Genomic DNA, 24,168 nt, shown 5'->3' with positions numbered 1-24,168 from the left:
ACTAAAGCACAACATAAGGGAAAGTGGCAAAGTACCTAAAGCTGTGCTGTCCACTGCAGTGTAGCCTTGATATAGGATATTTTGAGTGATTGCTTTCATCCAGGAATAGTTTTCTTGTGACATCTGTATTCTGTTTCTGTTCATTTCTGTGAGGGTAACTGCATTTTGACATGCATGCCTGATGCTAGTCTGGAATGTATTTTGGTTTGTATATACTTCTGTTTATTAGTTTGAGTGAATAATTAAGGTATCAAGCAGTTTGCTTAGACCGAGTAATGCCTTGGCAGAATGTACCATTTGACTTTAAACCTTGCCTTTCTACAGAGAAGCCTGACAAAACATTAAGACAGGAATTATCCTTCAGATCAAGAGTTAAGAGCGGGGAGGAGGTTTGCCAGGCTTCTGCTGTTGGTAGACCACGAACCTAAAGTAAAGGAAGTCCTGTGCAAGTCTTAATAAATTTAACTTAAGAATAACTCTTCTGTGTTAAGTGACACGCAGAAACTAACAGCAAGCTTGTCAAACTTAATTGCCAAACTCTTGTTTGAAGTCCTTCTGGTTTGGAGCCATCTTTCCAAACTAAATTTGACTGAATTTTAGTCTAAAACTTGTCCTTTTTCCATCTGTTCTGAATTGGTTATTTTGTTTTCGAAAATTGCAACTTTGAATTCTAGTCTTAAGCTTTCTCAAAATGAGTAACTAAACTGCTTTGATCAATGTGTTTTGTCTGACTTGATTAGAAAAGATGCGGTGTCTCTGTAATGCCAGCCTCAGTACTTCATGCCTCCAGTAACAAGAAGTAAAGAACTCTTAATTTGGAAGTTGTATTGTTACCACAGATTTTGTCATTTGCACCCTTTCATTAGAGGTTTTAAAGATATTTGACAGGATAGGTTTTTTTCTTTGTTTTTAAAGACAGCCTGCAGTTTGTTAAAAGCCACCTTGCTATGTTTTACTGCCACAGCTGAAAGCAGTGAATGTATTTAAACCTGGCCATAGCACAGAAGAGACAGTCTGGCAGGGTGAGCTTTTGAGTTTGTTCCCTCACACTCCAAAATAGCTCAGACTTATTTACCTTCAGAGTGTGCTGCAAAGCCCTTTTTTTTTTTTTTTTTTTTTTTTTTTTTGAAAGACATTTAGGAAAGAGTGAGGTGGCTGGGTGTGGGACCTATCTGAAGAACTTACTGTGAAAACTGTTTTTTTGCTCACTGCATATCTTTGAAACGGAACCACTTTTATTTCTTGAACGTTGATGTTCTGTTGAGCTGATAATAAACTTAAAAACTTAAAAGAATAAAAAAGTTTTTGCTATTGCTGTTGACAGAAATTGCATACAATGTTGTCTTTAGGACATAAACCACAGTTCTTTATCAGTTTTCTGGCTCTAGAAGCCTTTGCTTTCTTTTGGAGTTGTCACTGCCTTTGATAGGGTTCCTTATTATAGTTACTAGCAGTTTGATCACATTTAAAAATGTGAATCTATAGTATATGGTTGCATGGTACTAAACTTACAGCTCTAACCTTGTCTGTTTGCATGTGCTCAGACTGTCCATGGAGCAATTCAATGCAGATTACTTAATCTATGAAACTTTTTTAATTAGGTTGCTATTTCAATACTGTTCATGGAAACTTCCAGTTCTGGCATTGAGAGTCAAGCTCAATGCTTGAAATCCAACACAAATAGTAGTTTGTTTCCTTTAAAGACTAGTATTTTTAATTACTACATAGATATTGTTATCAGGTTCAGATTTGTGGTTGGGAAATAGTTGTCTTGTTGAAAGGGAACTGGAGAAATTACTGTTTGGACTTGTGTTCTTGGTGTTGACTTGCTGTAGATATATCAGTCAAAAAAATGTGGGTAGGACAAGGCTTAGGCATAGGTATTATCTTGTATCAGAACAGCTGATATAACTGAAAAAAATTAGGCTTTCAGAAATACACATCTTTCTTTAGCATGAAATAGAAATAGCAGCAGCTTTCACAATTAAATTGAGGAATTTTTTCAGTATTTAGTGAACCCAAGCTACTACTAGAAGTTTTTTGTCTTCTAGTAGGATGATGAATCCTTTTCAGGAGAACAAATCTTTTATTTTCCTCTAATTCGTCCAGGTGTTTACAAGTAGAAGTACTTAGGAGACAGAGAATTTCGTACATGTTTTCATGTAAGGTTGCATAGAGAGCAAGGAATTGCAAAATAGTAAGAAAAGATATTCTGAAAGATAAGTGCCACAACAACAGTGGAGGATTTAATCAAAGTTTCAGTTGTAGTAATGCCTTAATTTACTTAAGAAATGGAAGCTTCTTTTTCATTCTTCATCTTTCTAACAAGCCTCAGTGTACCTTGATACATCTGGTTAAGCTCATGGCTCTCTCTGGGTGCAGCAGTTTGAGACAGAGGAATCTTGTTGATGTGCTCCAAGAAGGAATTCCTTCATCTGTGTTATTTAGCTGACAAGGGTGGCATGCTTTGGGTAATCGAAGGTTATTGCTGATAGCCTGGAGCAGGACAGCACTAATTTTTCCAAGGGAAAGTAGAAAATTTGGAACCCGATATGCAATTTGAAACCCTTTGTATTTCTTTCTTATCTGCATCTCAGCATTTGTGTGACTGCTGTAAATACATCTCAGTTTGTCATAATCATTCATGCCACTGTCTTGCATCCAAAAATAGACTGTGGCAAAACTGGTTCGTTCCAACACTGCACTGCTTTAGTAAACCATAGGAAATGGATGACCCTATTGGCCTTGTTCTACTGAAGCAGTTTTGAAATACACATGAAAGAATTTGATATATTAATAATAAATGGCAAGCCAATTTTATGATGCATTTTGTTAATTAAGCTCCGGCCTTGTGCTTGCTAATCACTATTATTATGGTCATATTAAAAGAAAAATGCCTTGAGCAAGCTGAGACCAATGCTATTGTTCACTTAGATACCTGTGAAGGTAAGAAAGGTGATGAGTAAGTGTTCCTAGAGATCAAAGTAGAAGTGTATGCATATCTTGCAAGGTAAGACATCAAAAGGAACAGCTACCCTGCCTGTCGAAGCACTTATTTTTAATGAGACATGGGTCCCTCACAGGCTGTGCCACTTATACCCTAGATGTGAGTCCTTACTCTCCCTTATTTTCTGCTAGCATCAGCAATATGGAGCCCTCTCCATTTATTGCAGGGGTGTTTAATTGCCCTGTGAAAACACCTACTTATCAAAAAAAAAAGGTTGTTCTGAACATCTGCTAAACCAGTGACTGGCATTAGCTCTATGAACTTAGGCCTGTGACTGATTCCCTTGGAGGGCAGGACCTGGAGTGCATTTTGAGGTGCTCAGCACATGGCTTTCATTGCATTCTGAAGTATTTGTTGAGATATCCACTAGCAAGATAAGATTTTCAGCTTATTCAGAAAGATGAAGTTGGTCCCCTGTGTAGTATGGGTGGATGAAATTTGGCCACCGTATGCATTCCCATTTTCCCCCTAAAAAACCCAAGGCAAGCTCCATACCTGACACTCTGGATAGCAGAGGCAGCTGATCTGGGACATGCCTCCCATGAACTGCATTATAAGCTGTCTGCTCAGATGGTCTTGATCCTGCCCGTTTGGTACTCCTAATACCTGTGCTTCATGCCTACTACTGTCAGCCAGCATCTACATGAGGTGTCTGTTGAGGCGGTGTGTGTTGGATGCAGGGAATTTAAGAGGGAAGAGCTCCCAAAACTCACTCCTGAATATTAAAAAGGTGTTTCTATGTTGAGGGATTTCAGTTACTGGTCAGTGAATGCTTTTTTGCTGATGAAGCAGGCTCTTCTGTTTTGCTTTTTCATTTTAAAAATATTTGGACTCCACAATAGTAGATTCCTGTCATATCTCCTATATGCTTTTTTTTTTCTCCTTCTAACATTGAGCAACATAATGTTGTCCATTTATATTGCCAGGTGTTTGCTTACTGGTATGTTTGGCTTTAGATTTTGTGGGTTTAAAAGCTTCCTCAGGATTTTTCTTGCAACCAGCGGTGAATTTATCTGGGTAAACTTACGAAATTGAAATACACAGAGCTAGTGCTGATAGGTACTTGGACTCTGTATGTGCTAATTATGCATGAAGATAATTCTTTTTATTTGAAAAAAACTCATAGTATTATACATGTTAATGCTGGTTGAAATGTTTGGAAACTTCCTGTTTGACGTAGCTGGAAAGAAATTGTACTCATGGTTGAATGGAATGCTGGAAATAGTGTGTCCCCGTATTGGCCATTGGTATGTGTGGGTTTGACTACGAGCCTTCAAAGCTCACTATTATGTTTCCTGCCTATGAATATTTGCCCATAAAAAAACCCCTTGTTGTATGCTATGGTGACTGACTTTCTTTCAAACGGTTCCAGTTTATAAAGGCTGACTAGTTATGAATAAGTTAGGCAAGCTTGGAAAAAGAGTTGACATGAAATCTTACTTCTGGCATTTGAAACTCCTGAAATATTTGTGGTTATAACAATTATCATTATATACTAGAATTAACTGACTGGAGTTTAGCAATAGCTGAATATTTGCCACCTTCTGGGCTGCTAACAAATTAAAAATACCCTTATTTTTCATTCAGTGTACCAGAAAAACCTGCTAAGTGTGTTTAACTCATTATAGGCTTTTATCCTGCTCTATGAATATGCTAAAAAAAAAAAAGTCTATTAGTTGAGGTAAAGGAGGCTAGATAATCTAAGACTCTCCTTTTGTGTTTAGTGCTGTGAAATTGTAAAATAATGAGGTTGTAAGCTCTTAAATATTCCCACTGAAGATCATATCGGTGACAGTGCTTGGCTACGTTGGTACACTGGTAGTCACAAAGGAGAGATGACTGGACTGCTAACTGAACAGTGCTAAATGCCTCATTACAGTGTGCTTGTGTGTCTTTTCTCTGGTTATAACAGAGTCTCTGATTCTTAGATTTGACAAAGGATTTGAGGTGACATTGCTGCGTTCATGCATGAGAGGAAGTATCAAAATGAGAAGGAATGTTTTCTTGACTAAGCAAAATGGAGATCTGAAGGCATCTGTAATGCCTGTAAGAGATAAATGGGGCAAAATAGGGTCAACTGTGGCTTATTAGTAGCAAAGCTCAGTATTTTTCCAGTGGAAAAGGGGAAACTGGTGGTTAACTCAACTTAGAAAACCGTGAATCACAGTTTTCACAGAATTCACTGATTGTATGAAGAAAGTGACCATTATAGTGGTATTTTGAAGAAATAAACTCTTGGGGTTATTTCCTTTTGAAGTGTTTCTGGCAACTAAGAGTATACAGCAACTGAATTTGGTATCATGTAATAAAATGTCTCTTTCAGATGGGTGAAGTGTTGATGCTAAAATAAAAGCAGGGTATAGTTTTTAAATATCTCTCATTCTTCTTGAAACTGTAAGAAAGCTTATCTTAAAATTTACTTTCCTGAAACAAATGTTTCATTTGTAGGACAAGGGAACTAATAACTTCATGTCTTAGTTGCCTGCTATCTGTTTAACAGGAAATAGCCCAATGCTCAGAATGATCAGAAAGTTATTCTAACTAGCAAAATCATATGTTCATGTACTAAACAGTGCTAATCAAGAAATCTGAAAATTGCAAGGCATTATGTAAATGTGGCTCTGACTGAAACAAACAGGATTTTTTTTTTTCCCCCCCCTTGTCAGTTGCTACAAATAAAAGAATTTGTCATTTTCATTTTAGCTCAAATACTTCTTGTGAAGGGGAGAGTCTTGTAGAATGTTTGCAGTCTACCTCAGGAATTGGAGAAAATAGTCTTGAATAATTTATTTAAGTCATGTTTTTCTTCTCCAGAATTCAGGGTGTCTTTAGTATGTTTATAGGTTTTTAATTTAATTGTTTTAACTTATCTACAGTTAACCTAGTAGTTGCTTGGCTGCGTGAAGACTAGTTATTTTCCCTTTACTTGACTCTGTGGGCTAAATACCTTGTGCTCTCATACCTCCAAGCCTGCCTCCTACAGTGGCAGGCTACACATTCCACTTCTCAAAAAAAAATTGTCATTGCAGTGTTCATAACTTAAAATGCAATTTTTTAAAAATAAACCACTAGGTTTTTAAAATGTTAAATACCAAGCATATAACACGTTCTGTGTGTCATGAAACAGAAAAACGCTGTATTTCCAAAACTCTAGAATACCTCATAGAGCATGAAATTTGAATGTGATGTCTAACATACTTTAAGCTACTGTTTCATAAATCAAGTGAACATATTTTATTTTTTTTTGCTTGAAAATATTAGCATAAAAGGCTTTCTTTGGAATACAAGGCTGTTATTTTCTAGTATTGTAGGCCTGGTTGTTCTTTATACTGGTTCTAAACTATAATGCTAGTTCCTTCAGTCCTCCTGTGGAGAAGGAGGTACTGTGAGTTAATTATCTGTTGTCTGCATGCAGCTCTTCAAAGGTGGCCTTATGCGATAATAGTGAGTGGACCATAACAGGTAAGCTAAATTCAGTTCTCTGAATACCTGCCTGAGATCTGGGAACTGCTAGATATTACCATGAGGTTAGAATTTGCTCAGACAACACAAAATGAAAGCATTAAAAATACCATGAGGCAGCCAGCTCCCATTCAATGTTAGCATTTAAAATGCTAATTTAATAGTGAAAAATTATGAAAGGAAGTGTTCGTGCTAGAGACATAAATCCCTGGGCACATAACTGGAGACACAAATTGATGCTAATATAAGGCTTCAGCAGTTGTGCCAAGCTAGCATAACCTGTTTTTAACAGTCTGCTTGGCTGTGAACCTACAGCTGGAGTAACTTTGAGCAGATGAATAATTTGCCCTTCCATTACAAAGGCTTTAGAAAGCATTCTTTGAGGTACTTAATTTTCTTAATGTTTTGATGACATATGTATATTATATTTGTTAGTGTACAGTGTTAGCTTGAAACGGCCTACTTCTCAATTTCTGTTTCTCCTGAAAATGAAAGGTTATTTTTCATACTTTCTTGTTAATAGATTAAATCTGTTTTCACATGGATGCATTGACTGTCTTGAATTTTGGTGTCAGCTTCTTCATGATGCTGGTAGCTTCTTATCTTCAATTATATTGTGACTCATGCTTAAAGGCAGGGTGTGTGTGTACTTTTTTTATATGATTTAGCCAAATCAGTGACTGCTAACTAATGCTTTTCTTAGATGCTACCTAAATTTCTTTGATCTGTTGAAATGGATCTAGTCCAAAAGCAAAAACATGCCCAAATGAATGCTTTGAGGCCACTGCCTAAAGGAATTGTTTTTGTCCTGTCATTGATGGTTTTGAATTTTTTTTCCCCCAGCTTTGATGGGGAGTCCTAACATATGTCTGTATTTATCAACATAGTCACTTATTTTTCCAGCACTTAATACAGGTTTTTTCCCCTTTCAAGAGCATTTCTCTATGTACTTTGTGTTTGTCCTCAAGCACGTGGCTTGCATGTACATCTGCTAACAAAATTCTGAATAAATGTGAACCTAAAAGTTGGATGGTTTCCTGTATTTAACATGTGAATCAGATGTGATTCAAATGTAAAAATTACAAACATGCTTTAAGTATTTGAATGTTTAATCTACTGCCTTACTGCTAATCTTTATTTTTCAGTCAGGTGGTTAGGGCAGATAAGAAGCTGACTGTGATATTTAATAGGCTGTGCAAATTCTGTTACCCGAGTTCTTATGTCTTGTTTAATGTTTATAAAAGCCAACCTGAGTGACCTTGAAATCGGTGGAAATATTACGCTGGGAGCAGTATCAGGCTTTTTTTTTTTTCCCCTTCAGTCATCTAGATTGGTGATTCCATGTTGGTGTGTACACAAAAATGGAGGGGGGGTGTTAATTATATAATGGATTTTCATTATATAGTGTGCATTTTTCTCCACATCCTTATCCTTTTGTAGCTTGTACATTGAGCAACTAGGGGTTTTTTTTTCTTTAGAATTCGCAAGTTAATTCTAGGTGTGGGAACTCCGTGTCATTGCTGTCAGTATCTTCCCACATTAAATTCTATAGTATACTTTCGGAATTCTTGCTATCTAGTTTGTCAGCAGTGCAGCACAACTGTAACAAATAGCACATCCAGTCTCTGCTGTATATATAGTGATTGTGCTTTTCCCATACTGCATTCTTAAAAAAAAAAAAAAAAAAAAAACCACAACCCACCACTATTATTATGCTTGACAGAGATGTTGCAATACTCGTTTGCATGTATTTGCAGTTTTATTAATCCTGAAAGATTAAACACAGCATAAAATTAAGGCATTGGGTACTTAGTAATACTCATGGAAGAGGGAAATACTGTATTTGTGTTAAATATCTGGATTATCTAAAACATTACCAAGCAATAATAATGCAGAACAATTGTGATGACTGCCCATAATTACATTGCAGGACTAATAAAATATAATAAAGCTTTCACTTTTAAAATTAATAACATTTTAACAGGAGAACTTGTGGCCTTTGTGGTGTTTGTTGCAGTTAGGTTTTAAGATTAATTGAAAAATACATTATGCTATAATTGATTAATTCCTGGTAGTAGATTATCTTGCTCTTAGGTAACAGTATTTGTGTTAGATTTATCTTGTTTTCAGAGCTTTCAAGCAGGAATTGTTAAGTATTTGTCTCTTTATAGGTTGGAAATTATAAGCGGACAGTAAAACGAATTGATGATGGTCACAGACTTTGCAATGACCTTATGAATTGTATTCATGAACGGGCACGAATAGAGAAAGTCTATGCTCAGCAGCTTACAGAATGGGCAAAAAGGTGGAAACAGCTTGTGGAAAAAGGTAATATATTCTGATTTTGAACTCTGAAAACTTTCTCAAATGGAAAAAAATATTTCTGTATATCTTTGTTTTGGTAAGTACAAAGTAGAAATTTTGTACTTGTTAGCCTATAATGGTGTCTTTGCAAAAGGCTCAGTAATGTAACAAATGATCAAGCTTTTCTTGATTAAAAACAAACAAACAAAGCCCTGCTCCTTTGCTAGTTTGCTTGTTTTTTACTGAAGCAGATGAATCTTGCCTCCAGTGTTGAGGTATCCAAATAGATTCAGTTCTAGAGAACTGGCTGTTTCTAGGTAACTAGTGGTATAGAACACAGTTTGAAAAGTATATCTGAATAATAAGGGGGCAGTGGTTGTGGGGGAAAGACTAGTAATAAGAGCTAGGCATTGCTCTAATGGAAGGCTAATCTGATACCATTTTAGTATATTGTGAAATAGTTTGTCCTTTCCTGGTTATCTATGCTTCAAAAAGTATGTTACGAAATTGAAGGCAGTTCAAAGAGGAGCTAATAGGCGGAATACTGAGAATCGTAGTACAGGGAAGAGGAGGCCAGACTAAATGAATATTATTTCTTCTGGTGTAAAAATTTTTAATATTCTAAATTTATCTGAAAAGAAACTGTTCCCTTTTCTAGACTTGCATCAATATTGCTGTTTACAAGTGAATATAAGTCAATAGCTTCAGGTAGTTTCTTGGGAATATAAGTTCCACGTGGGTGATGGTTACTGAGAATGACACTTTCTGTTGTGTTTAGGCCCACAGTATGGAACAGTAGAAAGGGCTTGGTGTGCTTTTATGTCAGAAGCTGAAAAAGTGAGTGAACTACATCTAGAAGTAAAAGGTTCACTGATGAATGAAGACTTTGAAAAAATCAAGAACTGGCAGAAGGAAGCCTTTCATAAGCAAATGATGGGAGGATTTAAGGAAACCAAAGAAGCAGAAGATGGATTTAGGAAAGCTCAGAAACCCTGGGCAAAAAAGCTGAAAGAGGTACAGCAGTAGATTATGTATTAGATATCCTGTGTAACAATATATTAATGTCTCAAATCTCTATAAGGGAGTAAACTCCCTATTCTCTCTGCTGGACCCTCCTTTCTCAAAAAGATCTCTTGCTTTCTGTCCTCTTCTGAAAATTAAGTATTTTTCTCTTGGTTCTCTCCTAATCTTGGTGACTTCAGTGAAAATCTGGAAAAAGTGGAATTTAAGCTATCATTTTAACAGTATCTGATTTCATGCATTTGAAAGTTACAAATTGCTCAAAGAAATGAGCAGGGGAAAAGTGTTTGTGGTTTTTTTTCCCTGTTGTGTAACATTATTCTTAAATAACAGGTTCGTAGAAGAAGGGGAGCAGGAGAACATGGGCATGAGGAAAAAATGTTCTATTGGGGACTTTCTGTAAACCTTTTTCTTGAGTCTGTTCCACACTTCTCTAAGCTGTATGAGTGACATTTCTTGTATGGTGAGAGAATGCTGATTCATAAGTACTACAATAATTTCCTTATGTTGATTTTTGTGTATTGTTCATTCTTTGGCCTAAATGAAAAAAAATCCAAAAAAAAAAAAAGAAAGAACATCCTGAAACAAAACCTGACACTTTCTTCATTGCAACATGATTATAAGGCTAAAAAATTCAGTTGATGGTGGTTGTATAAACTGTCCCAGATGCAAATATTCAAATCTACTTTGTAGGTGGAAGCTGCAAAGAAAGCATACCACGCGGCCTGCAAAGAGGAGAAACTGGCTATATCCAGAGAAACAAACAGCAAAGCTGATCCAGCACTAAATCCTGAACAACTTAAGAAATTACAAGACAAAGTGGAGAGAAGCAAACAAGATGTACTAAAGGTATACTGTATGCTAACATACTGTTTGTATGCAGTATTTTTAACCTATAGCGTGTGCATATGTAAGCTTCTGTAATTTACTTCTGTAAATTAGTGTAGAGTCTGAGGGTTCTATCTGTTAACTGAGCTCACAGCGTATGCAATTTATGTTCACAGGGGTGTATACAATATTTGGTTTTTTGATCATAACTCAGTGGACTATATAAATTAGTGAAGGAGAAAAGACAACACTGAAATTATTTGGAGATCTTTAAATAAGAGACCTGTAATTTGAAAGTCTGCCTGCTCTGATTTACTCTGTGGCTCCTTTGGTTTTTATCTTTAGTATTACATTAACATTTGTCATGGTTTTTGTTAAAAAGTCAGAGAAGAGGCTTAGAGCTTTATTGTAACTGTTTTGAAGTTTTGTTAGATAACTCATCGTGACCTAACATAGGTGCAGTGGTCATGAAAAGAGAATGCAGTTTGGGAACTTCTAGTCTAAATCTTGGCCATTACTACATTGATAAGTCAGTTATGTAGGGAAGTAATAAAATGTATTGCTACCGGTTTGTTTTTCCACCCCCAGACAAAAGAAAAGTATGAAAAATCACTGAAAGAATTGGATAATGCCACTCCTCAATATATGGAAAACATGGAGCAAGTATTTGAACAGTGTCAGCAGTTTGAGGAAAAACGCTTACGTTTCTTTCGAGAAGTGCTACTGGAAGTTCAGAAGCACCTTGACTTGTCTAATGTTGCAAGGTAAAACTGTTAAGACTTCAAAATGAATGCTTAATACTTTTCAATGAAAAGTAAACCATACTTCAAGTAGATCAGAGTTTGGAATCTGATTTGTTTCTAATGTGTTGCTTCAATTTGTTTAAAGTGTAAGTGAAAGAGCTTAATTCTTTGTTTTGTCTAAGATCAGATTAGCATCTATCCCTAACATTTGCTAGTTTTATTTAACACAGTGTTAAATGAACCAAGAAACCCTCATTCTTGTTGTATTTTTATAATCAAATGTGTGCCAATTAGAAAGGATTCAGAGCTTAGAATCAAAAAATGCTGGATCAAAGATTGGGAGAGGAGGGCTTTGGTGTATTATGTGTCTTGCATGTTTGTTGGAGAATAAACTAGAATTTATTAGTGTAAGAGCATGAACTTTGTAGCGTAAACACATTTATTGTTAAAATGTTAGAGCTCAGTTTAAAGGAATTCCCTTAACTAGGGGATAAATGTTAAAGATCCATTGGTTGACCATTGCTGAACTCCTGTCCATCTTCATTTCAAAGTCTGCTCTTTATACTGTAGTATGTATAAAGCATGTGTTGTACTTTTTCTTTCTGCCTGGACCCTCCTCACTACGTTCCAAGAAATGTAAACTTCTGCTAGGGAAGTCAAACCAGAGCTCATGCAGCTTATTTTGTCAGACCGTGTGGCATGTCATCGACTACTACAGGCCACTTTGATACAAAGATACTTCGGTATGTCAGCAAGACAGTGGTTATAATGTTTTTGTTTTCTCTTGCATTTGAGAAGACAGACACTGGAATGCTTGCAGCACATGCTGTAACACTAGTGGAATTTTACATCCCACTTGTAACAGCAGACTTTCATGTGCGCTCTGGTTGGCACTCATATTAAAAGGAGAAAAGTGTGTTCCTGGCTGGCTGCTCGTTTCTGTTCCCTCTTCTGCTAGTGACAAAACTCTTACAGTAGTCCAACCAGTGGAATTAAGGAGCTCATCAAGGTAACCTAGGGCAGGAAGAATCTAGTTTGGTTTTAACCCTGATCAGTGTTCCAGATTGGCTTGCTACACAGTCACACAAATATTAGTGCTGGCATAAGCGAAGGGGGTGACATGGGGGCAAGAACAAATACAGAACAAGCAATAGGTAAGGGCAAGATAACTTATTTTAGCATCATAATCATTTTGGGTTGCTTCAAAGTTCTTATGGAACTCTTGTGGAAGACAGGTTCTTTTTACTCTCAGAGTAGATAAATAGTTAGGATTGCTGGCCATTTGAATTCAGTTTAATCAGGTTGAAAGAAACTACAGAACAGAAATAAATGAGAAATAGTTGACTTAAAGGGCAAGTTTGAGGGAAGACTACAGAAAATGACCAAGTGGAGAGGCAATTATTTCCTTTTAAGATACTTAGGAGGTTCAGGAGTGGTGTCTTTTGGTATGTTAATAAGGTGCAAACAAAGAAAAGAACTATTAGGATAAAACTAGGGATAAAGCAACTGTAACCGTTTATCTATTTCCTTATCTCTGCCTCTTTGAATACACAGAGATAAAAAGTGTAGAATAAACTCCCAAAAGGAAGTCTGATTTTTAACTTTCTTAAGACTAATAATGCTGAAGAGCACAGTCCAGAAAATAGCCTTGCCCTGTTTTCTACAAATGTAGACCTCCAGGTTATTGTTGATTTAACTGATGGCTAGTGAGTCATTCAAAATTATTTCTTCCCTTTCTCAAAATACATGCCTTTCTATTGCTTAAATACATTCAGAGAACCACTGATGTAGAAAAAACCCATACTGCATACATGTTAAAGCAGTCAAGTAATATATAGAAATTGAGACATTTGGAAGTATATTTTGAGAAAGTTTGACTCCTTGACAATGTAGTACTAACAAATTCTAATTCTAAATTTTGTGTGACTTGGTCTGGAATGATTTTCCCCAATTCTCTCTAGCTTGAATACAGGCTAGTAGTTCTGTGTCTCTTTAAGCCTTGTGGCTGTTGTGTTAAGACCTCTTTATACTCCGAGTTCCATATTGCACCATGTTGGTTTTTTGGTATAAAACAATTTTATTTGTAGTCACAGTCTATAGAGCAAATACATCATGTGTATGGTCTAGGATCAGGGGATCAAAGTTGTATCTGCAACATGACTTCTATTCTGTAAAATACTTTATACTTATGAGAACTCAACTTTAACGAAAAACAGTTAGACTAAGAGATAAGTAAAAGCTGTAAGGTTCTTTTTACAGTATTTGATATTTTGTATAAATAGTACAGTTAGTAAAATCAGAGAGTACCTAAAACAATAAAAGCACTTAGCAGATATTATACCTGCACAGGAAAATGTTTAACCCATTGAACTCTGCTTCAGGTTTGAGATTTTTATTTTTATAATTATTTAATTCTCATTGGATTAAGACAGGAGTTTTCACAGAATGCTATGGACTTATCACAAAAACAGTTTCTACTGTCTTGTAGACAAACTTTTAAATTCAAGAAACTTCAAGAATTGGCATTCAGTAATTTAAATACATTCCTATGTAAATCCTACATGTAATGACAGCCAATTAAGTTACTTTACACAAGAGTCGTAATTCTAAAATCTGGCAAATAAGGATTTTATGTTTTTGTGAACTTTCAGCAAGCTTACTTGCTGGACTACTCTTCCTTTTTTTACAGGCAGTTAATAGGTCTGTCAGAGTTTTAAAAAGTCTGTCTTGCTATAAGTTTTTTCAATACTATTGTGAACTTTGAAAAATTTTTTTCTTTCTAAATCTGACTAGGGGATTTGCTATGTTTCCAAATTTTATGCTAAATTTGAAGACCAATTTGTTTTGCAGTTACAAAAATATCTACCGTGAACTGGAACAGAATATCAAAACAGCGGATGCTGTTGAAGACTTGCGGTGGTTTAGAGCTAATCAAGGTCCAGGGATGTCAATGAACTGGCCTCAATTTGAGGTAAGGTCAGAGTACTTAAAACCCAGACTTGTTTTGTTTATTTTTTTCTCTTTGCTTTTTGTCATATTCCTTTCTTATAGTCTAACTCTTAAATTCAGGCTTCCAGCATTGATTTTTTTGTTTGTTTTTACAAGTCATAGAAGGTTTTTTTTTCTTGATTTCCATTGGGGTCTCCTTATCCCCTAACTTTTGGAAGTGATTATATTGGGCACCTATTTAGAGAGAAAAGGGGTGAAACAGAAAACTCTATAGTGATTTTTTTTTTTTAAGCTAAAGTCATTACTGAAGTCATTACTAAGCCATGGTTTAGTTGATACACCTCTGATACCTGTATATGTTATCCTATATGTTTTACATCTCCCCTTTGGTGTCAGACTTCAGTTTGAATCTCCTTGCTGTTAGCAGGTAATTATAGTGTAGGCAGCAAAGACTTTGAAAAAGTTTGAACTAAATACTTCAATCAGTCCTGAAAATTGGTATTTGTAAGTCTTAACTAGTTTTTTCTAGACTGTTATATTAAAGAGTTCCACCTTTAACCAGTTGGTAATTTTATTGCTGAATGCCATCTTCAAAAGAAAGGAGTTTTTTAAGTAGTGTTCTGCTAACATAGCCTACAAGAAACAAGTACCAAAATGTATCAGTGCAGATCATACTACCAGTGTATCAAATAGCTGGAACTGGGATGAGTTTGACTGGAATCATGGGTTTAGTTGAAATAATTTCTAGGCATTAAATTAATGGAGCGGAAGCATCAGCTCTGGAGTGTTCACTGTTCTCTTATTAACCATAATGGAAAATATCACTTGTCTTTAAAATATTGAGTAACTTTAGATTAGAAGGTTTGAGGAAGAAAACTCGTAATAGTACTGCAGAATTTCTTTGCCTGAAATGCTGAACTACAGTTACTTCTGCGGGGCAGGGGGGAAATTACCATCCTTTTTCATAAGCATTATAATTAACAGATTAAATACTGTTGTTACTATTTTTCTAATCAATTTTTTTTCTAATTTACATGCTACAAGGATGATGTAAGTAAAAAAAAAAGTCATGATCAAATATGAAATTGCATTATAAACTGCAGATATGCTTAGGTCAGTGGTCTTTGAACTATGGTAACTCAGAAATCAAATGTGTACTTTCACAAAGTTCAAATAATGAGGTATCTCTGAAAAGTTGGCCAGAAATCACTTAAGACTGACTGACTGTGCTACGTGTATAACCCAATTACATGTAAAATGTAATAGCAACTCGCAAAATCTTTGTTTCTTGTTAAAAATACTTATCTCAGTTTGCTATACAAAAGATAGCATTTATCTCCTGACTTCTTTACCTTTACGGCTTCTGAGATGAAACATGTCTTAGCATAGGATATTTGCTTGCATCCAGTTTGTTCTCTGTTGGTTCCTGCTTTATATCGGTGTGCAGCTTGACAGGTAGAGTTGTGTTTAGCTCTCCTCATGCCTGTCTGTCTGCCTTCTGAAACATCTGAATGGTTCAAAACATCAAGGAGGGGATACTTTACAAATGGCATCATGAGTCCTGTCAACAGTTGTGTTGATTTGAGCCTTGACTCCTATGGATGGCTTTTCAGGACAATAAATTTCACTAAATCTGGAGTGACCTACCTTAAGGGCTCAAATCTTAGGGAGACAGGAAGTGATATACAATGAGTTTAAAAATGAGCTTCTTCATAGGTCGTTCTTGGAGCACTTCTTGAGAAGTAAACCCTGTCTTGAGATTATAATACCTTTTTAAATTAAATGTAAGGTTTACCTTTTAAAGCCAGATGTCTTGGCATTATTTGAAACAGTGAGCCCTCCCAGTACAACTTTTAAAGAGCTGCACTGGCCAACTCCTTTGATTTCTCCAGTTGTCTGCCAGATGTCTGGTATTTTAAGTCTTTTCAAGGTGTTCAGAATAGTAAGCAGGGAAGTACAGGTAACCCTGGGAATTTGCAACTAGCGCAGATATCTGTTTGCATTGCTAGGGTAGGAGCTAGATGAGAACTATAACTGAAACATCTAACATAACTTATCTTTTTAATAATTATTTGTACAGTTGTATGTATAGATGTATGTTCCATAACTCAGTCTGAAAATTAAATGTGATAATTACTTGTTCAATTAAATTTCTCAATCACGTTTTGCATTCTTTAATAGGAGTGGTCTGCAGACCTGAATCGCACTCTCAGTAGAAGAGAAAAGAAGAAGGCTTCTGATGGAGTGACTCTGACTGGCATTAATCAGACAGGAGATCAAGTTTCACAGCCTAACAAACATAGCAGGTATTTTTTTTTCCTGCCTAAAAAGACTAATTGGAAAGGATTGTTATCTTCAAGTACACTTAAGCTCTACAGGATCAAAAAGTTGCTGTCCAACCAAATGTTAATTGTCTGTGAGCATTTTTAGTGATGTGTTTTTGCAGCTCACAAAATATTTTGGGAATTATTTTCCATTTTACAGTTCTCTTTCCATTGGGAATTAAAAGAAACCAAACTTCATGAGAAACTGAACTTTCTGTAGCTAATCTGGTAGTTATTCTGTTGCTATCTTCCCATCTCTAGAAATGACAATTATACCTTGAAATCTTAGCTTGCAAAACGTTTAGTCACTTCAGAATTCTGGATGTGATTAATACAAAGCTGTTAACATCAGCTGCTTTAGAAAGGAATGAAACTGGCTAGAAAAATCGTACTGCCTTTTATTGCAGGCAGTAAGAAAAAGGAATTATGGTCCATGAACGATATTCTAATTCTGGAGGAATGTATCATATGTGAGACTTTCTGAACTTTTTTTGGTCTTATGCTACACTTGATAGATGTTTGGGTTTTTGTTTGTTTGGGTTTTTTTGGCTGGAGAAGGGGTCTGCTAATAAACTGCTTAGTGGGACACCAATGACAGTGTTCTACTCTTAAACAGGTAGGGTCGCCATAATGCTCTTTCTTTTCCAAATTAGCAGTCTTAGTGTCCAGAGTAACACAGTGCAGTCAGTACAATCAAGTTACAATCCCTTTGAAGATGAAGAAGATACTGGGAGTACTGTCAGTGAAAAGGAGGACAATAAGATCAAAAAGTTGGTGAAATGTTGTTTTTTAATTGTTTTCACACTTGTACTTTCTCTATCCAGGGTTTTCTATTTTTGGTTTCTGTAACACTATGCCGGTCAGTGCATGAAGTCCTTTTAAGCAGTTATGTAAGCAACACTGTAACCTAACTTGTCTTTCCTAACAGATGCCATATCTGTTGCCTTGATCTTTGGTTTGAAACTACTGGGGTTATTGGCAGTTGCTAATGGAACTGCTGTTGCTTTTTTCCTTCCTTTACCAGTCCTATAAAATGTTAAAACTGACAGGTTTTTCTAGTGAAACTGCTTCTGGAGCTTTATTGCTCTGTGTGTTCTTGCTGAATAAATCTGCTTTTATGATTGCTTTCTTTTTATTTAGGACCTTCTCAAACAGCTGCCTGTTACTTCAGTATACACACTAGGGATGTTATACCGCTCTCTTAAATGGCATGTGCATGCTCAACAGTGAACTTTTTCTTTAAATGATCAAGTTGGTGCAGTATAATGAAGTTTCTTTATTGGTGGATTGCAACATACAAAAAGTGTTGAAACTCTACTATTATAGAGGTGCATAGACATTTGGGAGGAAGGTTCTGCAAAGCAATTTAAATGTCTTGTCCTAAACCAGATAATTCCTATCATCTACTACCTGCATACCTTTTACCTTTCTAGAGTAAATAATCCCATGGATTATAGAGATTTCTTGATAGAGAAGTTTTTGGAGTTTGTGGGGAGGTTGTCTCTGATATCTTTTTTCTTTTGCCTTTTTGCCTTTTTCTAATTTTGTAAATGTATTGCAAGAATGCTTTTTTTTTTTTTTGAATGAGGCATTGTCAGCTAAAGATAGGTGAGAAGATATCAGAAACAAAGTTTCAAAACTGGACCTTAGAGTAGAGTTTAAGCTTAATTAGGGGAACTGATATCTTAGTGGTATTTCTAGTCTCCTATTTTAAGAGTGGAAAAGAATAATTTCAAAATTGTTTTCAGTGTTAGCAGCTATGAAAAAAACCAAAGTTACCCTACGGATTGGTCTGATGAAGAGTCCAACAATCCCTTCTCTTCCACTGATGCAAATGGAGACACCAATCCATTTGATGAAGATACCTCTCCTGCAATGGAGGTCAGAGTACGTGCACTCTATGACTATGAGGGCCAAGAGCAAGATGAACTCAGCTTTAAAGCTGGTAAGTTTACAGCATTCACTTAAAATATTTACCAAAAGGAAAAAGGGGAGAGGGAGGAGTTTTTCTCTTCAGCTTTTATTTTCTGAAGTAATCTGTTTCTCTGAATGTACAACTCCACTTACAGGATCCTATCTAACCCTTACCCCTCCTGATAAGCTTCTAAGTATCCTCTGTTTGGAAGCACTGACTTCTAATCTATTTGGATTGTGTTAGGATGCATCTGTTTGGGATATTCCTTTCTCACCATCTTTTGTTAAACAAAATGAGCTGCAGAACTGATAATCCTGTCCCCTCCTTTTCTTAGTTGGCGACAGTAACAGCTGCTGCTTTTAGCTGTCTAGAAATGCCAACCCTACAAAGTTGGGTTTTTTTAAAGGAAAAGACTACAGCAGCTAATCTTAAAACAATACCTAATCAACTGATATTTTTTCTGTTTAAACTGGAAGCATCCCTTTTTTGGCCTCTAACTTCCTACAGTGCTAACTAACTTTTTAAGGTTGAAAACTTAGCCATGGACAGATAATTTTTTTTTCCTCTCTTTCCATCCTCCTTCAGTGTATGTTAAGCACAATAACTGTCTTTACCTGGTTTTTTTTGTCTTGCATTATATTAGGGTACACTTACTATGCATCTCCCTTCTTAGGATGTTGTCTTTCCCTTGAGACATAAACCCTGTTCCTTTTTTACCTCACTGCTGTAGGAGCTGAGAGAACAGAATAGAGGCACCTGACAGGAGAGACCCATGCCACAGTGTGTTTCCACACATACGAAGTTGGCACAAGGGTATGATGGCTGCATGCTATGGATGCTGCTGCTGCTGCCTCTAGTTTGTCTGGGCTAGTTCTACCAGCCGTTGTGCGCTGAGCGAGTGCCTGGGCAGTTTACTCGGCCCCCGAAGTAGGGGACTTCAGGTTTTTTGTAATCTGGCCAGCCCGGAGGCAGCACCCTCTAGTGATGAAAGATGAAATCTACACCCTGTCCATGCCTTTCGAGCTCTATTACTGTCTTGCCTAGAATTGTACATGGAAAGTTTACCAACCAGGAATTCCAGAACAAGATTGTATGAGTAGTTTAGCAAAAGCAAACAGAACTTCAGTTGGTGAAAATGAGACAGGCGATCTCACTGATCTTGTCTCCTTCCTGTTTGCTTGTCATTTACTCCCTTTTCCTGTAACAACTTAGTTGTAGAGGAAAAACAGGATTCCAGTGTTGAAAGAAAGTTTGAGAAAACTTTTGGTTCTACTTCCCTTTCAGCTGGGGTTCGTAAGAAGTATGCTACTTCTACACCATCTACAGTGGGTCTTAGGTGGATGTTACGGCTTAAAGTTAATATAGGAACCAAGTCAATGATGTAGCTAATCAGTGAACTGCTGGACTTCTGTTCTGCTTATGGAGAAAGGTGGTGCTCAGAACAGTGTATTTCCAGGTCATATTCTAAATGCAGTTTGTGTTTTCTAAACCAAAAAGTCCCACAATTCAGGTGGTGGTGCTCCTACCTTTCAGTTGCCTCCCTCCTTTTTTAGTAGTGAAACTCTACACATCTGACTACTTGTCTACAAAGAAGAATATTGTAGGCTTCCAGAGAGGAGGAAGGGGTTGGTTTGTCCATTAACTTCGCTGAATTGTGCTCTGACAGAAGCACAGTAGTAACAAAACATCTGGAACTTTCTCTGGAATGCACAGCAGCTAAAATTATTCTTCATTCTGTAGACTTTAACTGCTCCTTTTTTCTCAGCAGGGGATGGAAGTGTGCTAGTCCTCTTGAAGTATATGTATTGTGCCTGTCAAGCAACAGGATGGCATTCCAAGGATTTACAGTAACGAGCCTTTCAGTGGCAAAACTATGCAATGCTTATACACAGAGATGTAATGGTTAAATACAAAGTTAGGCGTTCTGTGCTTTAGTACCAGCTGTGTGACTTGCATTAAACTATTTGAACCAAGTGGTTCTCAGTGTGAGGTCAGTCGAAACAAAGCACAGGAAATATGAACTGTAAGAGATGTATGTAGGCTTAACTTAAAAATAGCTTAATATCTTTGAAGGAAGAGCATTAAAGTACATTTTAACACCAAGTTATTGTATCAATTGTAGGAAAGGGATTGCATGTTAGACTATGAGTCCCCTTACAGAAGCTCAATTAGAGAACAGCTACGGTCAAACTTATTTAGGTTTTAGGCAGAACTATTGGTGTGACTAGGTTTACACTAAACATACAAAAGACCAAGGAAAAAAATGCACCAGGTCATGCAGGAGCCAATTTAAAATGTACTCATTCCTGTGCTCCTATGTAGACTATGCCTAGAGTCCTAAGCAGCTGTCAGCAGAGGATTAATGCATTTCAGGGATCTGTTTAAATGTATGCGGATATTCTCAGATGGGATTTCCTTGGATATTCAAAGAATTTGCCTACAAAGCTTTTGTGATCACTTCTAGGTACATGCTGTAGTATATATGCTCTGCATAGGGTCCATTAAATATATTTTAATACATGAAACTCCTTTTTATTAGTGGAATACTTTATACATCTGTGGTTGTTTGTTTTTTGTTTTTGTTTTTTTCTTGGCAAACAACTGTGGGAGGCTGCCAAAGAGGAAGAATAACTTTGTTTATTCATATCTTGTGAGAGGTTTTATAATCGTGTAACAAGATGGGACACAACCATCTACCATATGTCTAGCTCACCCTACTCTGTCTCTGCCGTGGCTGAGAATAAATATCTACAGTAAATGTAAACCATGCGATGTTGTCAAAATGTGTTATTGTATATGCTATCTTTATCGCAGTTGTTAAAGACTGATTTCGTTGTAACTGTTGTGCAGATGACACTTAAAAGTGGTAATATTTTCATAGACCTCCAAGATCACTGAGTTTCCAAGTCCTAGCTGTTAATACAAGTGCAACTGCATTGGGGCTTACTGTTAATGCAGTGTGGCTTTGGTAGTCATTGTTTTCACTCTTTATTAAAATATCTTCATAGAAGTGGGAGGAAAGCTTGAAATTATACACTCTCATTCTGCAGCACTAGAAATGGTGGAAAAAATTGTAAAATATCTCTAAGCCAAGTACAGTCTATAGTGCCAAACATTTGTTCATAACATTCTTTTATTAGTTATCTGGTAAACTTAGAAACTAGAGGAGGTGAGGCTTTAACCTTTTTTAACTAACAGAGGAGCTATAGAAGATATATATCTGAGAAGATTTAATATGAAGCTTGTATATGAAGCTTTAATATGAAGCTCTACCAAATATTAAAGCTCTTTAATAGAGCTTTAATATGAAGCTCTACCAAAGAATTGATAGTCCCTACGGTAGTGGGGGTTTTTTTCTCCTAAATGATACCAAGTATATTTATAGCCATTTGGGACTATATTAAGTAGTTAATATCTTCAGTGTGTATTTCCTATTGCTAACTAAGATGAAGCACAACCTTTAGATCTAAGGCAGTCTTTGATCTTATAGTGAAATAACACTGTATATAACTTCAAAAGTTTGCATTCTGCTTTGTGTATTTTAAAAAATGCTATGACCTTTCTGAAATGCCATCAATGTAATGTTTTCGTTTGAGTAGCTTGCTTCTTCCTATTTTCTTGAAACTGGGGGCCTTTCATCCCGTATGTAAATCTCTAAGTGGTATGCTCTTCATGCTTTTGATACCAAGAAAAGGGAGGCTTTCTACTGGGGCCTGGGGTAGGCAGGGGAAGAAAAGCAGACATGTGGATAACTGTCATATTATCTTCCTGTTGTTATTTAAAAGGTTACAGCTTGTTAACAATGTTCCTTCTTTTTGTAGGGGATGAGTTAACTAAAATGGAGAATGAAGATGAGCAGGGTTGGTGCAAAGGACGTCTGGACAATGGACAAGTTGGTTTATACCCAGCAAACTATGTAGAACCAATCCAGTGACAAAGGACAAAGTTAATACAGAAGTGTTAAAAAAGCTCTGTAGGCCTGTACAGTATATATTTAAAGCGAGAGGAAGCTGAATGATGTATAGAGTGTATATATTTTAATGAAAAGGCGAGAGCTTGAGACTGAAATCATGGTGATTTAAAGACAAAAGTCTGAACTAATAATTTGACAATGTTTTCACAACTTGTGCACAATGGGAAGGAAAGGGGTTAGGTTGAAAGAAATAGTATGATAGGAAAAATACTTGTTAAGCTTTTTTTTCCCACATGGTCTGTTGTTGTGACTCCTAAACATTTTTGCATTTTCTATGCTTGTGCCTCATCCTACCCTAGGTATGTGGCTTATGCTCACTTTTGTTTAATCAGTTATTTTAAGTGACCTTCAGTAACTTGCAACTTGAATTTTAAAGATTATTATAGTTAATTTTCTATTTGTTCTTAGCGATGTCTGAAAGATGCAGTATTTTTTTATTTAAATGCTATGTAGTTAAGCACCTTTTTGTATGCTTGGATTCAACAATTAATACTTAAATTATGACATAGATTTAGTCACCAGTTGACTGAATGAAAACTCTTTCCATGTTGTAGTAATCTTTCTATGTTGTCAGCATGGCTTGAAGTTTTAAAACAAATACTGTATTTAATAAATATCTGTTACAGAAGGTTATTTGTAGCAGAGATATCTGCAGGTGTCATGGGTTGGGATTCTATTATGAATGTTGTTTACGTGGTTTGACACTTAAACTAAGAGTTTTCCATCTAGATCTTAAATGGCACTCAAAAGAAAGATAAATTATGCATAAATCCCAGAACAGTAGCTATTTCCAGCACATGTTTGCAGGGAAAAAAAAATAATCTCCTTTAAACTGCTAATGATTTTTGGGTTATTTGAAATGTTAAATCTGTGAAGACTAATTTTTTGAACAGAGAAGACTGTAAAATAGACTAAATGCTTTTTATTAAGAACCTATCTATGTTGTGTATATGTACATATAATTTGATATTCCAAAATATAAAGAGCATGGCTAATAGTTATCAAGCCTTTTGATGTCAATAAGATTTAGACTGTTTCAAGAGTTTAAATTATAGGTATATTTAAATCTGCTTTCCTCCCATATTCATTACTGTACCATAGACAAAGTTTTCTGTGATTAGATTTTTCAGAAGTACAGTAAATACACTAACATACTCAAAATCAGTATTTGTGGATAAATTTGTGGGTCAAAATATAAACTAGCTTTAGTCCTTACATGAATTATTGTAGCAGAACACTGTAAAATCTACATTTGTTTGCAGTTACAACTCAGTCATCTGTAATCATGTCAAATAGTATGCATTTGTGACATTTAAAACTGGGTTGTAAAATTACAGCAGATTTGTGTTTTTAAAAAAAACCCCTAAGTATCAGGTAAGTAGATATGCTATGTTAGGAAGCTATACTGTAATGAAGCTAACAAATCTATTTTGAGGTAACTAAAACACTGTTGGTAGCCTTGGACTTTATTGTTTGCTTTTTGAGCTTATAGATATATTTAGTCATCATTTTCAATGAATCAAAATGTGCAAGCTTCGAAAGTGGATGTAGGTATGTGTCTGTCAAGGAAAACTTATCAGCATAATTGTTCATCCACAAGATGGTTACTAAAATTGTCAGGAATTACTGGTTTGGGTCTCTGT

The 24,168-nt window shown here is 36.0% G+C and overlaps 1 protein-coding gene across 2 annotated transcripts in view; it reads left to right on the top strand.

Annotated features, from left to right (window-relative positions):
- Positions 1-23,924, top strand: part of PACSIN2 (protein kinase C and casein kinase substrate in neurons 2) — a 59,449-nt gene extending 35,525 nt beyond the window's left edge. Inside the window, exons 3-11 of one of the 2 annotated variants that reach the window (XM_075507045.1) lie at positions 8,641-8,797; positions 9,552-9,787; positions 10,487-10,642; positions 11,210-11,385; positions 14,215-14,335; positions 16,495-16,619; positions 17,294-17,407; positions 18,386-18,582; positions 22,374-23,924. In XM_075507045.1, the coding sequence (XP_075363160.1) occupies positions 8,641-8,797; positions 9,552-9,787; positions 10,487-10,642; positions 11,210-11,385; positions 14,215-14,335; positions 16,495-16,619; positions 17,294-17,407; positions 18,386-18,582; positions 22,374-22,486 (1,395 nt within the window). In that variant the 3' untranslated portion in view covers positions 22,487-23,924. Of the gene's footprint in view, positions 1-8,640; positions 8,798-9,551; positions 9,788-10,486; positions 10,643-11,209; positions 11,386-14,214; positions 14,336-16,494; positions 16,620-17,290; positions 17,408-18,385; positions 18,583-22,373 lie in introns of both variants that reach the window. The other variant, XM_075507034.1, reaches the window with a different exon arrangement.
- Positions 23,925-24,168: the final 244 nt, after the last annotated feature.

Source organism: Mycteria americana, chromosome 1 (assembly GCF_035582795.1).
Source record: "Mycteria americana isolate JAX WOST 10 ecotype Jacksonville Zoo and Gardens chromosome 1, USCA_MyAme_1.0, whole genome shotgun sequence".
In the NCBI taxonomy this organism is placed as follows: domain Eukaryota; kingdom Metazoa; phylum Chordata; class Aves; order Ciconiiformes; family Ciconiidae; genus Mycteria; species Mycteria americana.
The sequence above is the reverse complement of the archived record's forward strand: the minus strand, read 5'-3'. Positions and strand labels throughout refer to the sequence as shown.